This window comes from Pelodiscus sinensis, chromosome 7, assembly GCF_052426305.1.
Source record: "Pelodiscus sinensis isolate ZL-2025 chromosome 7, ASM5242630v1, whole genome shotgun sequence".
Classification (NCBI taxonomy): Eukaryota; Metazoa; Chordata; order Testudines; family Trionychidae; genus Pelodiscus; species Pelodiscus sinensis.
The window spans coordinates 29,461,670-29,482,004 of NC_143058.1; the positions used below are offsets into that span (position 1 = coordinate 29,461,670).

At 48.1% G+C, this 20,335-nt stretch overlaps 1 protein-coding gene across 2 annotated transcripts in view; it reads left to right on the plus strand.

Annotated features, from left to right (window-relative positions):
- Positions 1–15,745: 15,745 nt before the first annotated feature.
- RIF1 (replication timing regulatory factor 1) overlaps positions 15,746–20,335 on the plus strand; it is a 70,691-nt gene continuing 66,101 nt past the window's right edge. Inside the window, exons 1-3 of one of the 2 annotated variants that reach the window (XM_075933399.2) lie at positions 15,746–16,029; positions 17,519–17,597; positions 19,341–19,437. In XM_075933399.2, the coding sequence (XP_075789514.2) occupies positions 15,923–16,029; positions 17,519–17,597; positions 19,341–19,437 (283 nt within the window). In that variant the 5' untranslated portion in view covers positions 15,746–15,922. The remainder of the gene's footprint in view (positions 16,030–17,518; positions 17,598–19,340; positions 19,438–20,335) is intronic. The other variant, XM_075933398.2, reaches the window with a different exon arrangement.

Sequence of the window (20,335 nt, forward strand, 5' to 3'; positions counted from 1 at the left end):
ACTTTTGTGTTAATAAGTAGGGACAACTGGTTCATTTGGTAGTATTGTGTAGAGATATATAGCGACACATGCGGAAATAGCAGAGATTCTTAACAACTTCTCTGTTTCAGTCCTTCATCAAAAAGTTTAGAGTTGATTGGATGCCTACAGTAGTGAATGCTGGAGAAAAGGAGATAGCTTTGGAAGTTAAAATAGGAAAAGAGCAAGTTTAAAATTACTTAGAAAAGTTATATGTCTTCAGGTTACCAGGACATGATGAAATGCATGCTAGAATACTCTAGGAGGAGATATCTAAGCTTTTAGCTATAATCTCTGAAAAGTCATGGAAGACAAGAGAGATTGCAGAAGACTGGAAAAGAGCAAATATAGTGTCCATCTATAAAAGGGACATAAGGACAACCCAGGAAACTACAGATCAGTCAGCTTAACTTCTGGGCCTGGAGCAAATAGTTAAGGAATCCATCTGCAAACATCTGGAAGATAATAAGGTGATAGGTAACAGCCAGCATGGATTTGTAAAGACCAAATCATGTCAAACCAACCTGACAGCTTTCTTTGGTAGGATAACAAGCCTTGTGGATAAGAGGGAAGCAGTGGACATGATATACCAAGACTTCAGTAAAGTATTTGATAGTCTCCCATTACCTTCTTATAGATAAACTAGGGAAATAAACCTAGATGGGGCTACTCAAAGGTAGATGCATAACTGGTTCGATAACCATTCTCAGAGAGTAGTTATCAATGGTTCACATTCATGCTGGAAGGGCATAACAAGTGAGGGTCCACAGGGATCAGTTTTGGGACTGGTTCTATTCAATATCTTCATCAATGATTTAAATAAGGGCATAGAGAGTACGCTTATAAAGTTTGAGGATGCTACCAAGCTGAGAGGGGTTGCGAGTGCTTTGGAGGACAGAGTCATAAGTCAAAATGATCTGGACAAACTTGAAGAAATGATCTGAGGTAAATAGGATGAAGTTCAATAAGGACAAATGCAAAGTGCTCCACTTAAGGAGGACCAATCATACACACATACAGAATGGGAAGCAACTGTCCAGGTAGGAGTACTGCAGAAAGGGATCTAGGATCATAATGGAAAACAAGCTAAATATGAGTCAAGAAAATATTGCAAAGAAAAAAAAGCAGACATAGTTCTGGGATACATTAACAGAAGTATTGTAAGCAAGTAATTCTTCCACTCCACTCTGCAATGGTGAGACCTCAGTTGGAGTATTGTGTCCAGTTATCAGGGCTACATTTCAAGAAAGATGTGGAGAAATTGGAGAAAGTCCAGAGAAGAGCAACAAACATGATTAAAGGTCTAGGAAACATGACCCCTGAGGGAATTCTGAAAGAAGTGGGTTTGTTTAATTTGGAAAAGAGAAGACTAAGAGGAGACATGATAACAGATTTCAAGTACCTATAAGGAGAAGGGAGAAAAATTATTCTCCTTAATCTCTGATAATAAGACAAAAAGCAATGGTCTTAAATTACAGCAAGGGAGGTTTAGACTGGACATTAGGACAAACTTCCTAACTGTCTGGGTGGGTAAGCCAGGTTAGGGAGTTTGTGCAATCTCTATCGCTAGAGATATTTAAGAGCAAGTTAGACAGATATGTCAGGGATAATCTAAGTGGTGCTTGGTCCTGCCATGAGGGCTGTGGACTGGACTTGATGACTTCTTGTGGTTCCTTGCAATTCTAGTATTCTATGATTCTATAAGTAAGTATGCGATCGGATCCGCCAGAAAGAACCATTTTGATTTCTAACATGTAAGATGAGAGTTACAGAAATAACAGTTTGTTGGTAGCCGGTATATAATCCAATTATCCTCTAGTTTTGTAATCTATAAAGGTTCCCTTTCCAGTTGCTAAAATGTCTATAATATAAATAACTCCTTTCCTTACAGAATCTGGATTCCCCAAAGCTAATAATATGTAGGAGTATTAGCTTTGTGATTAAGACAAGATAAACTAAATCCAAGTGGTCTTTTCCCATCACCAGGCCTCCTCAAAATGTATGTAATTATTTAGCAATTATTGGCTGGGGATCCTTCATCTCTACACCCCATATCATTCCTTTGTTATTTTCAGACATGCATCTATATATTTATAAAATACTTCAAAAATGGATTAGGATGCAATAATGGACTTAGTTATTCAAAGAGTCCTGATACTTTGACACTTCTGACAAACAGCATTAGCAGTGGGAATGACTCAGAATTGAAGTAACCCAGAAAATATGACATCTGAAATCCCAAAAAGAACAGAACACTACATAGTAAAGTATAATTTACATAAAAAATTTCACGATTCTGTTGGACTATAGTACAACTGTTTCAGCCTTTCTCTCATTCCAAGTTGCCTTACTATGAGCATCACATTGCTACTGGCAGAAAATAAGTTTCATATAATTATACTTAATTGAAACAAGATGCACTCATTAAGAACTGAGTCAAATTTAACAAATATTTCTAAAATCCTGCCCTCTGGTGGACTGAATAAAGCTGCAAACATGTTCTTGTAATAACTACATGTTCTTTGTTTTTCTAAACTCAATAGTAACAGTGTGTTGATCACAAATAGAGTGTTAAGTGGGCCATACAGTATTTTATTCAGCATAAAATATTAGTTGTTTTAGCTGACACGATTGATGTTTGATGTGGGCCAGATTCAATATAATCTGTTGTAAGTATCTTAGGCTAACAAAACAATCCCCCACAAACAACTGTGTGGTCATTGCAGTAACACCATTCTAAAACAGGCTGGGCAATAAGCGGTCCATGGGCTTAATGCAGTTTGCCAGGGTTAGCTGGTGGTAGGCTTTGTTTACCTACTATCCGCAGGTACAGCTGTTCGCCGCTTCCATTGGCTGTGGTTCACTATTCCTGGCCTGCAGGCTGGGCCACCATTTCCCACAGTGTCCATTGGCTAGAAATGATGAACCAACAGGAGCTGTGAGTATTTCCCCGTTAAACTGTTGAAATATGAATAGTAATATCTATGTAGCTATCTGATACTCACAGCAAATAAGTTAATAACTTAATGCAAGTTGATAACTTAATTGGTTAATAACATGGGTGGTCTGTGAAGGTAGGGCTGGGAGAGGCAAGCCCCCAGCTCCAGCTCAGCTCTTTGGCTGAGCCCCCCCGCCGGGAGCCAAACCGCCTCCCTGCCCCCCCACCATGAGGAGGGGGGGCAGTTCACCACGCACCCCCCCCACCACTAATGGGGAGGGGAGAGTAAGGGAGGCGTGTAGGTGCGCAAATGCATCCCAGCATCCCTAGCCCCGGAGCATGGGGAGGGAGGAAGGCAGGTAGCTCCAGCCTCCCCAGTCCCGAAGCGCTAGAAAAGGTGGCTGCAAAGGGCAACAACACGTTGTCCCCCAGTATGTCTACATTAGGCACTCTGGTGGAGGAGTGTGGGCAGAGCCAGGCTGGCAATTGGAGAAGGCAATGCCTTCCCTCGCCTATGATACTGTATGACCATGGTTAATAACATACTAAAAGCATCCTGATTCATTAACAATTAAATTATTCTGTTTTATTATCATGATGTGCTGCAAAGAGTCATAGGAAACACACTGCGGCTTATGAGCAGCAATCTGAGTATCACTGATCTAAACTCTACACTCTGCAGGAAACGCCATGGAGCGATTGTCATGAGCTCTGTCCCTTGGGTGGTTCTAAATCAGAGGTCAGCAACATACAGCATGTGTGCCATAAGGCATGCAGGATGATTTTTTGTGGCAGCCTGGTGTAGGGACCGGGCAGCCTGGCAAGCAGAGCGGGTGGCATGACCACATGCTGGGCTACGCATCCCTGGGCATGCAGCTCCCAGGAGCTAAGGGGTTAACACCCCTCTCCTCCCACATAAGGTTCTGCCTCCTGCTCCAGGAGGCAGCAGCTCTGGGGCTGATCCGCAGATCAGGGTGGTGTGGCCGGTCACATGCAGCTGCTGCCTCTGTGGGGCTCTAGGGCCCAGCTAAGCCACGGCTGTTCCCCAGGAGTGGGAAGACCCTTCCCCAGTGTCCTGCTGTGCCTGGCTGGGGGTTGGAGACAGCCCTGGGCAGCCCAGGCTCTGCCTGCCCTAGCCCTGGAGCTACAGCCTGCAGGTGAGGTGTGAACCCTGGGCAAAGGGCTGGGCTGGGCAGGGAAGTGACTCTGCCCCCGCCATCCCACCTCACCCCAGTGCTGCTCTCAGAGGGCTGCGAGACCCAGAGCTGCTTCCCCGCTGGTGTGTGCACTGAGGGCACAGGGATGTGGGTACAGGAGGGGGCAGAATGGGAGGGAGCAGGGCTTGTACTGAGGGGGATGGGGAAAGTTAAATCTTGGCACACCGCTTCTGAAAGGTTGCTGACCCCTGTTCTAAATTCTGCAGTGACATACCTAGAGCTGAATAAGCCCATAGTAGATAAATGGGAAATCTTTCTGAGATTCAGTAGCATTACCAGCCTTGGGGAGCATACACACTGGCCAGGAAAGGCTCAATGAACTGCTGTGGGCTCAATAAGCCCTATCCTGTTACACCAGCAGTAGGTTGGCTTAATAAGGAGGACTTAAAAGCCTATTTGGGTGCTAGCTGGGAGAGACCTTCAGCTCTTTGTCTGTCTTGCTAGAGCCAGCAATGGCTTAAGAAACTGCTCCCGGCAGAGCCTCCCTGAGTGAAGGGGCTCCTGATGTGGGATTATTGTTCCAGTTTGCTACTTAGTATCAGATGAAGTAGACTGTCATGTGGACGACAATGTGAGTGACTGGGACAGCAGCAAGGTGGCATTGCATATGGCTGTCACAGAGTAGCTGTGCAGAGTAGCGGTCACTTTTTGGCTAGGGAAAACAGCACTGAGAGGTGGGATTTACATTGTCATGCAGGTGTGCGATGAAGCGCAGAGGCTACATAACTTTCTGATTTATAAAGCAATCTGCCAGGAGCTGCGTGTTGGGCTGGCCCCTGAACTGAGATAAGGACACCCAAATGAGAGCCACTGTCTTGGTAAAGAAGCGTGTTGTGATTGCTTTGTGGAAACTGGCAACTACGGATTTCTACTGTTCAGTTGCAGATGAGTCTGGAGTGGAAAAGTCTACCATCTGGGCAGCACATAAGTGTGCAGGGCAATAGGACTGTGACTGCGAAAAGCAACTCCGGGGTGGCTTTGCTGAGAGGGGCTTTCCAAAGTGTGGTGAGGCAATCAATGGCATACATATTCTCATTATAGTGCCACTCCGTCCTGCCTCAGAGTTCATTAATTGGAAGGAGTACTTCCCCATAATGCTTCAAGCACTTGCGATCACCATGGGCTTTTCAGACATAAACACAGGGTGATCGGGAAGGTACATGATACATGCATCTTGAGGAACTGTGGCCTGTACAGAAACCTGCAGGCTAGGATGTTCTTTGCAGACCATAGAATTACTGTGGGAGATGTGGAAATACCCAGAGTGCACCTCGGTGACTCAGCTTACCCCTTATAGCCCTCGCTCATGAAGCCTTCCACAGGGCACCTGGACAGCAGTAAGGAGCGGTTCAAGAACAGGCTAAGCCAATGCTGCATGGTTGATGAGTGTGACTTTGGCAGATTGAAAGGGAGATGGAGGTGTCTCTCTGGCAGGCTGGACCACATGGTGGATCATGTTCCCAAGGTGGTGATTGCATTCTGTTGCTTACATAATTTGCATGAGCGTAAGGGTGAAGTGTTTGCCCGTGAGTGGAGCACTGAGGTACAGTGCCTGGGTGCACAGTTTGAACAGCCAGTTTGACTTGTGCTGTCAGAGGAGTACAGTAGGTGGCCATCATGATCAGAGAGGCTCTGAGGAACCACTTTGACAACGAGGGGTGCTGGCATTTCTGTGTGTTAGGTTTGCTTACCTGCCTCATCACACTGCTCATTCTGAGAGAGGCATTTCCATGGAAACCAACAGTGGTGGAAAAAGTACCCCAAAAAGTTACTTGAGTAAAAGTACTGCTACTTTGAAAAAATGTAACTACATAAAAGTCAGAGCATCCTTCTGGAAAACTACTTGAGTAAAAGTACAAAAGTATCGCATCTTAATTGTACTCAAGTATCCAGAAGTAAAAAGTAGCTGTCTTATGGAAATCTATGGTTAACCACCCAAGGCGCCATTATTTCTCACACACACAATGTGCATTTATATATATGCATATATATTTATATTTGTGTGTGTGAAACAACAATAGCCATTGATGAAGAAGATGCTCCTTCTGGAAAACTGTAAATCAGGGGTGGGGCACCCTTTTTGGGTTGGGAGTCACTGACCTACAGAAAAATCAGGTGGGGTCACACAAGTGAGAGGCAACACCCCCCAAAAAACAAACAAAACCCCCTCACTGATGTAGCCCCAAAGTCTGGCCGATGAGAGCAGCAGGGAAACTCTCTTATGAGCAGTTTCCAGCACCGCATTCCCCAAGCCAGGGGAAGGCTGAGCAGCAGCAGGTGGCACTGTACGTCTTCTCCCTCACATGCCGGATCCAGCCCATGAGGCTCAGAGTTCCCCACTCCTGCATACAGGGCCGTCCTTAGGGAAAATGGCACCCTAGGCAAACTTGCATTTTAGCGCCACAGCCCTCCCTACCCTGGGCATGGTGCCCCCCCATTTCCCTTGGAAGCTGCTCAGTTCCTTGCTTCCCTTAGTACAGGGCTATTGTCTCTCCCCCTTGCAAAGGGAATTGTCCTAGGTTGTCATAGTCGTTTTTGGCCAAGTCCTTCCTTTAAGAGCTACATGGGGAATGAATTATTTTAGCTTAAATCAGGGGTCAGTAACCTAAGGCCTTCGGTCTGGATGTGGCCCCCCTGCTTGCCTGGATCTGGCCCCTGAGGCTCAGGGCTTCCCTCCTCCCCCAGTATTGGGAGCCTGTGCCGGTGCTCCAACCTACTGCCATCTCCCCAAGGCTCTAGTGTGCGAGGGGAATGTCTTTCTTCTTCTTAGCTGGGGGCCACACCAGTGAAGGTTCTATTTTGTTTTGGGGTTTCTTGTTCATTTGTTTGTTAGTTTGTTTGTTTTGCTTCTCATTTGTGTGTGGTCCCCGACTGATTTTTCTGTGGGTCAGTGGCCCCCCACCCAAAAAAGGTTCCCCACTCCTGCATTAAATATTTTCCCTCAGATCTGACACACACAAAGTAGCTGCTGTTTTTGAATCACATCAGCGTTGGAAATGAAACAGTGGGTAAAAAATCCTGAGTGGGTCACCTTCAGTGGGTTCTTCCTCCACAGTTTGAGCTGCTCTGAAGAAGCACTGGCAGCTTCCTAGCTGCACAGCACTTGCTCTTTATGCCTGGTATTTGGTCTGCAGCTCATGGTGAGCTCTTTGCTTCAGATGTGGGCTGCATCTTGTACATATGGCCCTCCTGCAGCCCCTCTGTTCACTCCTGACTCACCGGGGTGCCCGTTAGGATTGTGGTGGGGCTAGGGAAGGCAACTTCAATGATTCCAGAGGATACTTAGGCACCTGAAATCTCTACGGATTTGGGGTTTTGTGTTTATTTTGTTTTTTTTGTTTGTTTGTTTCTTTGCAAATAACTTAGAAATTAGCTGATTTCACAGTACATAGAAATCCTGAAATATTTCCATCAGTAGTAATTAAATTATTTACAGATAGGGAAAGCAAGAAAAATGCTTCCTGAGCACTTGTTAGGGTTACAATTCAATGATATAAACTTCTGGACTGGGCTTGTCATAAATGGATGAGTGAATTAATAGTTAAATCAACAAATCATCTCTGGTGCTAGGATAATTATTTTGTATATCTTGATGTGATATTATGGTTTTTGCTGTTTTCTTGTAGTCGTATTGGTGTCTGGATGAGCGTCACAAGGTGAGTGAAGTAATATCTTTAATTGAACCAAATATGGTTGGTGACAGAGACAACCTTTGGAACTCCTCAGAGCTCTTCTCCAGGTCTGTGAAACTCAAAAGGGCTAATCTCTCACCAACCAAAACTGTTCCAAAATGATTAAAAAAACAGATATTACTTCACCCACCTTGTCTCTCTGGGTATGTCTACACTACAGCGCTAATTCGAACTAACTTAGTTCGAATTAGTTAATTCGAACTAAGCTAATTCGAACTAACGGATCCAGACTAAAAAACTAGTTCGAATTAGCGTTTCGCTAATTCAAACTAGCATGTCCACATTAAGTGGACCCTGAACCGGGGTTAAGGATGGCCGGAAGCAGTGCCGGCAGGGCATCAGATGAGGACTTAGAGCGTGGAGCTGCTGCCTCAGGCTAGCCAAGGGCTGTGCTTAAAGGGTCCTGACCCCCACCCCGGACAGACAGTTCTCAGGGGTGCCCCGCTTGCAAAGCAGTCCTGGCTTAAAGTGCCCTGAGTGCCCACACTGGGCACATCACAGCACTTGGCCATCAGACCGGCTGCACTTGCCACAGGCTGCCATCTGGGGAGAGGAGGCAATTGGGGGGCTGCAGGAGAGCTTCCACCCCCAGAAGCCCGCAGAGCCAGCCCAGTCCTCCCCATCGGGGGCTCGTACCCCATTCCTCCCTCACCTCCTTCCACTTACCCTTCCCTAGCCCCCCTTCCTGATGTACAAAATAAAGAAAACGTGTGGTCAAAAATAGAATCTCTCTTTATTGAACAAAACTCGGGGAGACTGGGAAAAGGAGGTGAGAGAGGGGAAGAGAGAGGGTGGGAGAGGGGAGGGCAACTAAAATGATCAGAGGTTTGGAAGAGGTCCCATATGAAGAGAGGCTAAAGAGACTGGGACTTTTCAGTTTAGAAAAGAGGAGACTGAGGGGGGATATGATAGAGGTCTATAAAAACATGAGTGGGGTGGAGAAGGTGCGTCAAGAAAAGTTCTTCATTAGTTCCCATAATAGAAGGACTAGAGGACACCAAAGGAAAGGAATGGGTAGAAGGCTTCAAACTAGTAACAGAAAGTTGTTCTTCACAAAGCAAAGAGTCAGCCTGTGGAATTCCTTGCTGCAGGAGGCTGTGAAGGCTAGAACTAGAACAGAGTTTAAAGAGAAATGAGATAAATTCATGGAGGTTGGGTCCATGGAGTAGTATTAGCCAGCGGGTAGAAATGGTAGAAATGGCCTCTGTTTGTGGAAGGCTGGAGATGGATGGCATGAGACAAATGGCTTGGTCATTGTTTTGGTCCATCCCCTCCAGGGTCCCTAGGGTTGGCCACTGTCGGCAGACAGGCTACTGGGCTAGATGGACCTTTGGTCTGACCCAGTACGGCCATTCTAAGCTCAGGGCTCAGGGTCGGGGGTCTCAGTGGACCACCTTGATTTTCATGCACATCTGTTCCTGGGTGGCCAGGCTGGCAGCTCTCCTGCCCTAGACGGCCACTTTCCTGTGTCTAGTGCGGAGGTCGTGGACGAGGTCCACGATGTCCGCACTAGACCAGGCGGGTGCCCGCCTCTTGCGGTCCCGGGCAAGCTCCCGGGAGCCGCCAGCCTGGCCCCGGGAAGAGGGGGAGGGCTGCCCCAGCGGGTGGCTGGCTTGAGCCGTGCCAGGTGCAGGGTCTGCTAGCTGGGTGCTGGCAGGCTTGTACCTGGCACGGGCACCGTAGCCAGCCCGTGCCCCTGTAAGGGGTCCGGGGCTGGGAGGGGGGCAGTAGAGTTTCCCTGGTGTTGGTCAGAGTGGCCACCAGGGAAAGCTGGGGAGGGCTAGCCTCCCACAAGATCTAATTAAGGGGCTACACACCCCTTAATTCGAACTAGTACATTCGAACTAGGCTTAGTCCTCGTAGAATGAGGTTTACCTAGTTCGAACTAAGCGCTCCGCTAGTTTGAATTAAGTTCGAACTAGCAGAGCACTAGTGTAGCGCCTATCAAAGTTAATTCGAACTAACGTCTGTTAGTTCGAATTAACTTTGTAGTGTAGACATACCCTCTGTGTGAGTTTTAACAGCTGTAAAGCTTGAACTCTTTGCATCTCCACTTCATCATTAAAAAATTATTGGGCCTCCCTCCATAATTTCCCAATAACTGTGAAAATTATAAAAAGATGAAAAGCTTTAAACATTACGCAAAGTTATCAAGCATAAAGAGTGCATTCCACCAAGCCTTTTTATAAGCTAGAGCAGCAGGGGTGAAGCATTGCATAGGAGATGGGGGCATGGGAAAGAGCCTATATTCCCACTGGGTTCTTCTGAGTTTAAGTGCCTCATTGAAACTGCAAGTCACAACAATCACACCTTATCTTCAGATTCTCACACTAGGAATCCCAGTGATTTCCAGAGCATGAAGAAAGTTTGCAGATTAAGATGGGAGTAAAGAAAACGTCCTTATTGTTAATCTTAATGAAAGAACAACACTGTTCAAAAACAGCTGCAACAAGGCCCTTTGACGGGAGAAATTTCAGCATACTGATAAATACAACTTGTGGTGAAAACATAAACAAAATCTGAGGGTGTGAATAGGTCATTAAGAATTGAATGGAAGGTAGATGTGCACGTGGGAGAGCTACCCCCTCTGAAATGTATCTCCTCTGCACCCACCCACTTACCTCATATTGAGGAAGCAGCATCCCCCCCCCCCAAAAAAAGTAAGACGAACTTCTGAGCCAGCCAGGGAAGCAAGAGGACAAGACCAACTGCTCTTGGGGGGGAAATTTAAAGGTCTCCCCCCAACAACTCAACATGTTATACCCCCCTCCAGAGCCAGTAGCCCAGCCCTCCTCAGTTCCCCTATGGGGATTTTAGGGAGAAAGGGGAAAAAAGGGGGGGGGCACACATGCTCCACACTAGCACACAAGCAGATACCAAGGTTGCTCCAAATCCCAGCCAGCACACAGAGGGAAGCTGTGCACAGACATAATTGTTCAGTCCCCATGAAACTCAGCTGCCCACCCCAAGCCTCTTCCAGTACAGCTAGGGTTGCCAGATGGTCTCTCAAAAAACACTGAACATGCGGGCTAAAAATTTTTGGTGTGCAAAAAAAAAAAAAAAAAGAATACATGTGTCGGACTTACAAAAAAAACCCCCGCACCGCACCCGACTTCAGCACGCAACCACGTGTCTGGTATCTTTTGAATTTTTTTACTGGACAGAGGGCGCAAAAACCATAAGTGATCCACCCCCTCTTGCCCATTGCCAGCATCTGGCAAACAGAGACCAAACTTCTTGACTTTGCAGGATATTGAGGTGTCTGTCAAAGCACCCTGGGAAGTGGGGATTGAGAGGAGCACACAGGGTGAGGAGGCACTGGGGGGGGGGGGGGGGTCAGGAGCTCACAGCGGCAGTTGTAGGATCTCTGAGGGGGGAGCTGTGTGGGGGCTCACAGGAGCTTCCTGTCCTGGTCAAGGACCCGGCACCCGCACGTGTCGCATGTCTCTGACCTTGCATGGTGCTCTGGGCATGGCTGCTGGGTCTGTGCGTGTGGCGGGTCCTGAGCCCGGCCAAACCAGAGCGCTCCCGCTGCAGGGACCTGAGCAGCATGTCCATGTCTCACACCGGAGGTGGAGCCCAGTGACGTTGCGGGGTCAGGGCAGCCACTGGCCGCAGCCGGAGTCCAACGGGCCGAGCACCCTCCAGGCACTCCCTCTAGTTGCTAACAGAAGCCAGGCGGGGGCAGGGGGAGTGGCTGGGATTCCCATATACTCCCCCTGCCCGGCTTTTGCACACAGCCGGAGGCTCCCAGCTGGGAGGCGGGGCCGCGATTGGCGCTGGGAGCCTCTGGTCACGTACAGAAGTCAGGTGGGGGGAGTGGCTGGGACTCCTAGCCACTCCCCCCGCTCCCGCCCAGCTTTTGCACGGGACCACAGGCTCCTAGTGCCAATCATGGCCCCACCTCCCAGTTGCTCCCCCACCCCCGCCAGGCTTGCGTCCAGTGCCCAGCCGGAAATGCAGAAAATACCGGACATTGCACATGTCCTGTATTTGCTGAATTTTTTTTACCAGGCAGAAAGCGCAAATACCGGACTGTCCGGTAGAAAACTGGACACCTGGCAACCCTAAGTACAGCCTGCCCCACCCTCTCACAACAGGGCTTCTACTGGGGGCCCTCTTGTGCTCTGGTTGCTCTTGCAGACGCCACAGCACTCATAGCATGGAGCCAGACCTGCTGCAAAGCACTGCCAGGCTCACAGGTTTCATGCTGCGCCTCATGGCACGGTACTTCCAGACTGCCTGCATGTTGCTCCAGCAGGATGAGGACTAGGACATGCAGGATGAACCCCAGCGTGGACCGCAGGCCCTGCTCACCCAGGACCTGGCACTCCTGCCGCTGTGCATGTCCCTCAATCCTCGGGATACCATCAAACATCGCTTCTGGCAGCCTTCCTTTGCTCCCAGTTGGCCTGGCGCGCCTCCTGGTCAGCCCGGTTCTCCTGCTGGTCAGTAACCTGCTCCTGGCACACATCCTTGAGCCCCTGGATAAAGTACTACAGGCAGGCCATCTGCTCATGCATCAGGTCCTCCCAGGTGCGTTTCCTGTGGATCCCGTGGAGTCGGGCAGATGGCCTGGGAGGTGACGTGGGAGATGAGGGATGTGCCAAGCTGGCAACTGGCCTAGTTGTGAAGAAAAGTTACAAGGGCAATCTCATAGGAGACACTGTGCATGAAGCTTAACCCTATTCTCTGAGACAACACCAAAGATCTCAGTTCAGACAATGACAATGTGCTTTGAGTAAGGCCACCTGTTGCCTAGACAGTGGGCACTTTCCAGCAGGGGCACAGACATCCAGGCAAGCATGGTAACACCCACGGCCCGGGGACAAGCAGGCATGGAAAGGGGCTGGCCAGGCCAAGAGCCTGCAGGCAGGACGGGGAAACAGGGTGGGTCAGCCTCCTTCTGTGTCCTGAACATGCCAGGTCTGGCACTGGCAGCATCTTGCTGGGAGAAAACGTCTATCTCTGCCTGCTGGGGGGAGGGAGGTGTGGGGGAAGTGTGTGTGAGTGGCAGAGGTCGCTTGTTGGAGAGAGTGCTACTGGGTTCCCTCCTCTTCCTCCCTCCAGTAGGTTCCTATGCATTGGATCAGTCTCCTCCGCATCACTATGCTTGACCAAGAGTGGATGATGCCAGAGTGCAGGCATGACCCCATGCTATGTGTGGCTCCATGACCCCAGACTCCCTACTAGTGGCTGGTTGGAGAAGGTATCCCACCAAGAAGTAAGGCAGGCCTCTCCAGGAACCTTGTGAGAAGTACCAAGGTGTTCCTGTGTGAGAGTGTCATGGTGCTGAGTGCTCTGGACTGGCACTCCATGTGCATCCATGTGCACAGGCTGTTGTGTGCTCCCCAGGCCAAGTAGGCCAAGAGAGGAACACACAGCTCCTCTCAGCCTATTGACTGCCCCTATGCATAGATAGAAAAAGTTATAGAACTCATCTGAAATGCCTTCCCCAGGATAATCCGAAGCCTGGGAGACATCCTGGAAGGGGGAGGGACTGGCTCCAGGTTAACGAGCAGGTCCTGGCTGGCAGGCATGGTCTCCTGGCTCGCTTTCTCCTTCTCCTTCTCCTTCTCCTTCTCCTCATTGTCCTCCACCAGCCTGCCCTCCTGGAGGCTGATGCTGGGCGTATCCTGGCTGGACTCAATGACAACAGTGGGAGATGTGACCAGCCCGCCTCCCCCAGAATGGCATCCAGCTGCTTGTAGAACCGGCAGCTGTTGGCGCAGCCCTGGAGGATCCACATTGCTTCCTGGTCTTGTGGTAGGCCTGCTTGAGCTCTTTTATTTTCACTCAGGTCAAGTGTCTGGGTGTGGCCTTTGGGGGCCAGGCTGGCAGCAATTTGGCTGTAGACTTTGGCATTCCTCTTTTGGTGCAGAGATCCTGGAGGCTAGTCTCCTCCCACCAGACCTTGATGAGGTCCAGGATCTCCGCACCAGTCCAGGCTGGAGCTCTCCTGCGTCCCTGGCCAGTGGCAGCTGAGGGAGCAGCAGGAGAGTGGGTGCAGATAAAACAATAGGGACAAACGATGGGAGGGTCTGAAGGAGCTTTGCGGTTATTCATAGCTGCCTTGGTTGCTGCTGTTTTGCACAGGACTTTCACAGCTTGTCACATGGGACAAGCCCTTTTCCTGCTGCCTGGACTTTTAAGCTCTGCAGGAGGAGGAGAGCAGTGGAGATGCCAAGTGTGGCCAGAGCAGTCAGAGCTGCAGCTGCAAGAGGCACCTGGAGGCCAATTATTAAAATAGCAGCACCAGAGCATTCATACTAATTTTGAAATTAGCATTATTCTCTGAAGAGAGCAGGAATACAATTTTCAAAATAAGTGGCCCATTATTTCAAAATAACAAGCTTGGGAATTTGGATGCTCCGCTTATAAATTCAAGCTAAAAGGGGGGTTATTTCGAACTAATGCCCTACTGTAGATCAAGTCTACAGGACCATTTGTTGTTTTTTAATTTTTAATTTTAGTTTAGACTAACATAGCTACCCGTCTGAGACTTTTATTCCATACCCGTAATATTTTTTGTTGCCCTTTTCTGAACTTTTTCAAATGCCAAGATATCTTTTTTTGAGATGAGGCAACCACATCTGTACGCCGTTTTCAAGATGTGGGTATACCATGGCTTTATGCAGAGGCAATAAGAGTCTCTGGGATGAGGCATACCTGGGTGGTCAACAAATGCCTTTGATGTCGACACCCGCGCGTCCAGACTACCGCGCTGAGCCGACAAACAGCTGATCGGCTCAGCGCGGCAGCCATGTAAATTTAAATGAAGCGGCGATTATATAAATCACCGCTTCATTTTCCTATGCCTGGTAGCCTAATCTACATGCCTCTGGCGACAGAGACATGTAGTCTAGACGTACCCTCTGTATTATCCTCCCTCCCTTTTTAAATTATTCCTTCAGGGGGTAGCTGAGTTAGTCTGTACAGGATAAACTTAAAAAAACAGCAAATAGACTGGTAGCACTTTAAAGACTAACAAAACGTGTATTGTAGATGGTATCATGAGCTTTCCTGCGCACAGCTTCAGATAGTGTGAAGAAGTGGGCTGTGCCCACGAAAGCTCATGATACCATCTACAATACGGCTACGTCTACACTGGCCCCTTTTCCGGAAGGGGCATGTAAATTTCACTAGTCGTCGTAGGGAAATCCGCGGGGGATTTAAATATCCCCCGCGGCATTTAAATAAAAATGTCCGCCGCTTTTTTCCGGCTTTTAAAAAAGCCGGAAAAGAGCGTCTAGACTGGCCCCGATCCTCCGGAAAAAGTGCCCTTTTCCGGAGGCTCTTATTCTTATTCAAAGTAAGAATAAGAGCCTCCGGAAAAGGGCACTTTTTCCGGAGGATCGGGGCCAGTCTAGACGCTCTTTTCCGGCTTTTTTAAAAGCCGGAAAAAAGCGGCGGACATTTTTATTTAAATGCCGCGGGGGATATTTAAATCCCCCGCGGATTTCCCTACGACGACTAGTGAAATTTACATGCCCCTTCCGGAAAAGGGGCCAGTGTAGACGTAGCCTACATGTTTTGTTAGTCTTTAAAGTGCTACCAGTCTCTTTGCAGTTTTTTAAAATTATTCCTAACATTCTCCTTTCCTTTTTTGTTAATTGTGGCTGCCCACTGAGCAGATGTTTTCAGAGAACTATCCACAGCGACTGCAAGTATTCTCTCCTGAGTGGGTAACAGCTAATTTAGTCCCCATCGTTTTATCTGCACCCACGCTCCTGCCTCCCCCTGGCCATGTAAGAGCAGCAGCATCCCTGACAAGGGAGAAAGAGGGATCTGATCGATGACTCGGCACTCTACCGCAGCCCGGCTGCGCGGGGAAAAGCGCGCGGTGGGCGGGACGGCGCCGCTCGCTATCTCGGCGGTCGGTTTCTGGCGCCGCCTCTTGCGGCGTCGATTGGCTGGGGCCAGTCCAGTCCCGGTCTGTGTGGTGGCGGCTCCCGCGCGCCGCCATCTTAGCCCGGGAGAAAGTGAAGGGTGAGGGAGGGCGGTGCGCGCCCGGCCGGGAGGCTTCTCTGCTCACTGGCCCGCGTCCCCGCCGCACCATGAGCGCCGCCGCCGCCGGCCCCAGCTTGCCGCCGCTGCTGGAGACTCTGGAGGACCCGGCCGCTCCCCCAGGGGAGCTCACGGACGCGCACCTCACCATCGTCAAGTGAGTGCGGCAGCCGCCGTGCCCGGCCTGGGGCGATGGGGGTGGGAGCAGCTCCGGCGCGGCTGCTTGTCAGGGCCGCGAAGGGGGGGGGCCTGGGCTCGCGCACGTGCGCCCGCCGGCAGAGGGGGATGCGGGAGACGCGCGTGGGCAACAGGTGTGAGCGCGGGGAGGGCGTGGAACAGGTGTGAGCGCGGCCGTGGTACGGACCCAGCCGGCAAAGAGCCACGACTGGGGGTGGGTGGGCGTGCGCGCAGCTCCACGCACTGGCAAGGTGTATTTTGGCCACGTGAGCTGTCCGCAAACACCAAAGCCAAACTGACACATTCAAGCAGATTTTTAGTGAGAGGTTGGGCAGGGTCAGCTGCGAAGTTTAGAAATATTTGGCATTTTTTTGAGCAAACGTTTGAGAAATCCGAGTGCAAGGAGGAAAACTTTTATTTGCAGATGAGCTTTTACCGGTGCCCTTTAATTAGCTCCACTTTAACTTTGTGCCATTCGCTTTAATGAAACCGTTTCCATGATAAAGTGTTTGCAGGATTGGGACCATAATGGAGAGAGAAAGGGAAATGCTGCTAACTTAACTATTGGCAATGAAACAAAACCCCTTTATCAGAGTTGTCTTCGGTGAGCCTATTTAAGAAAAATAAGCTTGTCATTTAAGAAACTTCAGGGGGTAGCTGAGTGAGTCTGTTACAGAAAAAAACAACAAATGGTCTGGTAGTACTTTATAGACTAAAAAAACCATGTAGATGGTATCATGAACTTTCATGGGCACAGCCCACTTCTTCAGATGACTGGAGTTATGAGTAGAGGATATGAAAATTCGAAATAAATAGGAGAGGAGGAGGAGAGGGGGCAAGAAAAAGAAAAAAGGAAGGGGTATGAGAGACAAAGCATCATTAAGTTTCTGGATAATGGGTACTTAAACCTGTTCACTATGGCTTGATTTGTGAGTCTTAAAATATACTGGTTCAGTTAGGGGGTGGTATCTTTGCATGTAGAGTGCAGTCTTCCAGATATGTGCTGGGCATCACTAGCTATTGTGTATGCTGTTCTTTCTAGTACTTGGAGCCCAACTTAACATTTGTTAGTTTAAAAAAGCCTCTAACTCTTTGTAGGTTTTGTAAATTATTTTTTGTAGCAATATAAATTTGGCTGATTAATCTCTAGTTCTTTAGCAGCAAGAGTAGCAAAATATAAAATAACCTAATATTTTGTATTCGCTATGTAGCGATAGGCTACACTAGTAATTGTTTGTTTTTTATGGTCACAGGTTTAAGTAAAAACTTTTAATACTTAAAAGTGTGATTTCACCCTCCCCCTTTTTCCTCCTCCAGCACTTGTGATATGCGTTAATTTTTTTAAAGGTGTTCATGAGATTGTAACATTTAGTTGAAAATAATTTGACGTTTAATATTAACCTTTTCATAGGAATATCATGTTTTATATTTGTAAATATGACTTTTTTTTTTTTTTCTGCTCCTTGAAGTCGCCTGACTGGTGAGGAAGGAAAAGAATTCTCTGCGGATGTTGGAAAACACTTTCCTCGCCTTAGTAAAGTATTTAAGGTGCGCGTTATGTTCCCTCAAAATTGATTTTGCTGTGCAAAGCTCATTAAGTGAAAGAATCAAAGCTTAAATCATGATCTGCTTGCAGTGGGAGGCTGAGTTAATACTGAGCTCATTTAATTTGCAATCAGGCTGGGTGAGGAAGTAGCCTAACCTTGTGATTTCAGTTATCCAGTATCTTGGCAAATTGTACTCATTTGGGTATTATTTCACATCGTGGAGATTGTATCTTCTTTTACAATGGACAAATTAGTTTCTCCAAGTTAATGTCTTGCTTCAGAACGCCTTGCAACAAACACTTCTTGGATGCTACAGTTTATTTAGGAGACATTGATGTACAGGCAGTCCCCGGGTTACGTACAAGATAGGGACTGTAGGTTTGTTCTTAAGTTGAATTTGTATGTAAGTCGGAACTGGCGTCTAGATTCAGCCGCTGTTGAAACTGACCAGCAGCGGCTGAATTGGACATGCCTGGGGCAGAGCAGCTGGGGTGCTGCTGGATTGGTTCCGCAGCGCCGCTCCTCGGCGCTACTGGACCAACCTGGCAGCACCCCAGCTGCTTTACCCCAGGTGTCGGCGAGAAAAGCCTGGTCTGCTGGGGGGGGAGGGGGGGAACACGCAGCTAGTGCGCCCCTTCCCCCCCCAGCAGACCAGGGAGACGCGGAGCGGCTTTTCTCGCCGCGGAGGACGCGGGTGGCGAGAAAAGCCACTCTGCGTCTCCCTGGTCTGCTGGGAGGGGGCGCTAGCTCCGTGCCTCCCTGGTCTGCTGGGGGGAAGCGCCCCCCACGCCGCCGGAGGTGGCGACAGTGGGGGAGGCACCCCGCACTAGCGGCTTCCCCCCCCCCCCCCCCCCCCGGGTTCATAACTAGGGGTCCGACGTAACCCGGGGACTGCTTGTATTGCGGTGCAGTCAGGTCAAGTTAAGTTTTTGCAGCAAGGGCTCACTGTCTATTATGACTGCTATAACGAATATTTAAACGAAAAATCAACCTGCACGACCCATGCTACTTTTCTGATGGATCCCGCAGTAGATTGACATTAATCTATATATAAAAAAGTTTTTGCTGCCCGGTGACAGAATAATGTCATCATGGTCTCATGCTGTCTGGCTGCCAAGCATAGTGAGAAGCGGACACAGCCCCCTGGTAATCATAAAAACTAAGAACAATGTAGTCTGGGGTGTCAGTGCAAAATGGATGGAATGATTTCACAATTTGTGTCAGCATCTTTCTATGTAGTGAATACTCTTTTTTATAATCTGAATAGTGGGGAACATCAAGAAGATATTGCTGATGTAATATAAAGTTCTTAATTTTCAGGCCGTTTTATTCAGACTTCCTCTCTTGGTAACCAGTTCATCTCTATTTTAAACATGTAATGCTTTTTTTATTCAAAATACAATAATCAAAGGAATTATGATTATTCCCCCTGCCACTCTTATTTATGTAAAAATTATTTCAATGCAAATATAGTACTTAGATGTTTTGAAACTTAATTCAATAACAAGAGTCCAAATTTACAGATGAGGTAATTGTCTTGAGAACCGCAACTAGGTTTTGTAATTTTAGGTGTAACTTTGTACTTTTCAGTTAGGTATCACATTTTTTCAACATGGGATTTTTTTTATTATTTGTACTTCATTTAATTTTATTGACTTGGTTGTAACATAGCTGAGCAGCTACACAATACATAATCAACTTTAGTTAGCGATTTGACATGGAGTTTTAATGTTTTGTTTTGCAGGCACACATTTCTAGTCAAAACTCAGAGCTGAGCAGTGCAGCACTACAGGCTTTAGGATTTTGTGTCTTTAACTCAAAGATTACTTCTGAACTATCTGGTAAAAAAAATATATATAATTCCTTTTGTTACCTTGATTTTGAAATGTGCTCTAACCTTTATTTAATTCTAGATTAAAATTAAGAATTTCTGATAATGAGACAGATTTTTAGGTAAAACGTTGGAATTCCTTGCTGAGTTGGTTCCAGCAACGGGAACGTATTGCCCTGTGGTATAGACAGAACGTAATAAACTCATTGTTCCCAAGCTCTCGCAGACTTAATTTATACTATGTGTTATCATCACATTAATAATGCTCAGCATTATCTTTTTTCCGAAGTGCTGTACAAATAGCTTCTTCATTTTCAGCTTTGCTGCTGTTAATGGTTGGAACCATGTGAAGCATTGGTCATCAACTGATTGATCATAATCATTAGGTTGATCACGGAGCCCCTGATGATCGCACTCCATCCTAGGGTTGCTAACTCTCCCATTTCATCTAGGAGTCTCTCAGTATTTGGCTCAATCTCTGAGACTCCTGCAGTCAAACAGGGAGATTGGCTGCTATCAGTCTGGCAGCACAGTGGAGCTAAGGCAGGCTCCCTGGCCCTGGCCCTGGCCCTGGCCTGATTTCAGAAACAGCTGCCATGTCCCTGCAGCCTCTGGGAGGTAGGAGACACATATGAGGAGGTCTCTGTGCACTGCCCTTGCTTGTATGCACAGTCCCTGCAGCTCCCATTGGATAGAAACAGTGAACTGTGACCAATGGGAACTATGGGGGGGATCTTGAGGAGCCACCTGCCTCTTCCCCTAGGGATTCCCGCTGGGCATGCTGGCTCTTTCTGGGAGCAGGGTGGGGCTAAGGCAGGCAGGGAGTCTGTCCAGAAACCATCTTAAGTAAGTGATGCCTGCCGGAACCCATAGCTCAATCACTCTCACACCTCAACCGCTGGTCCCAG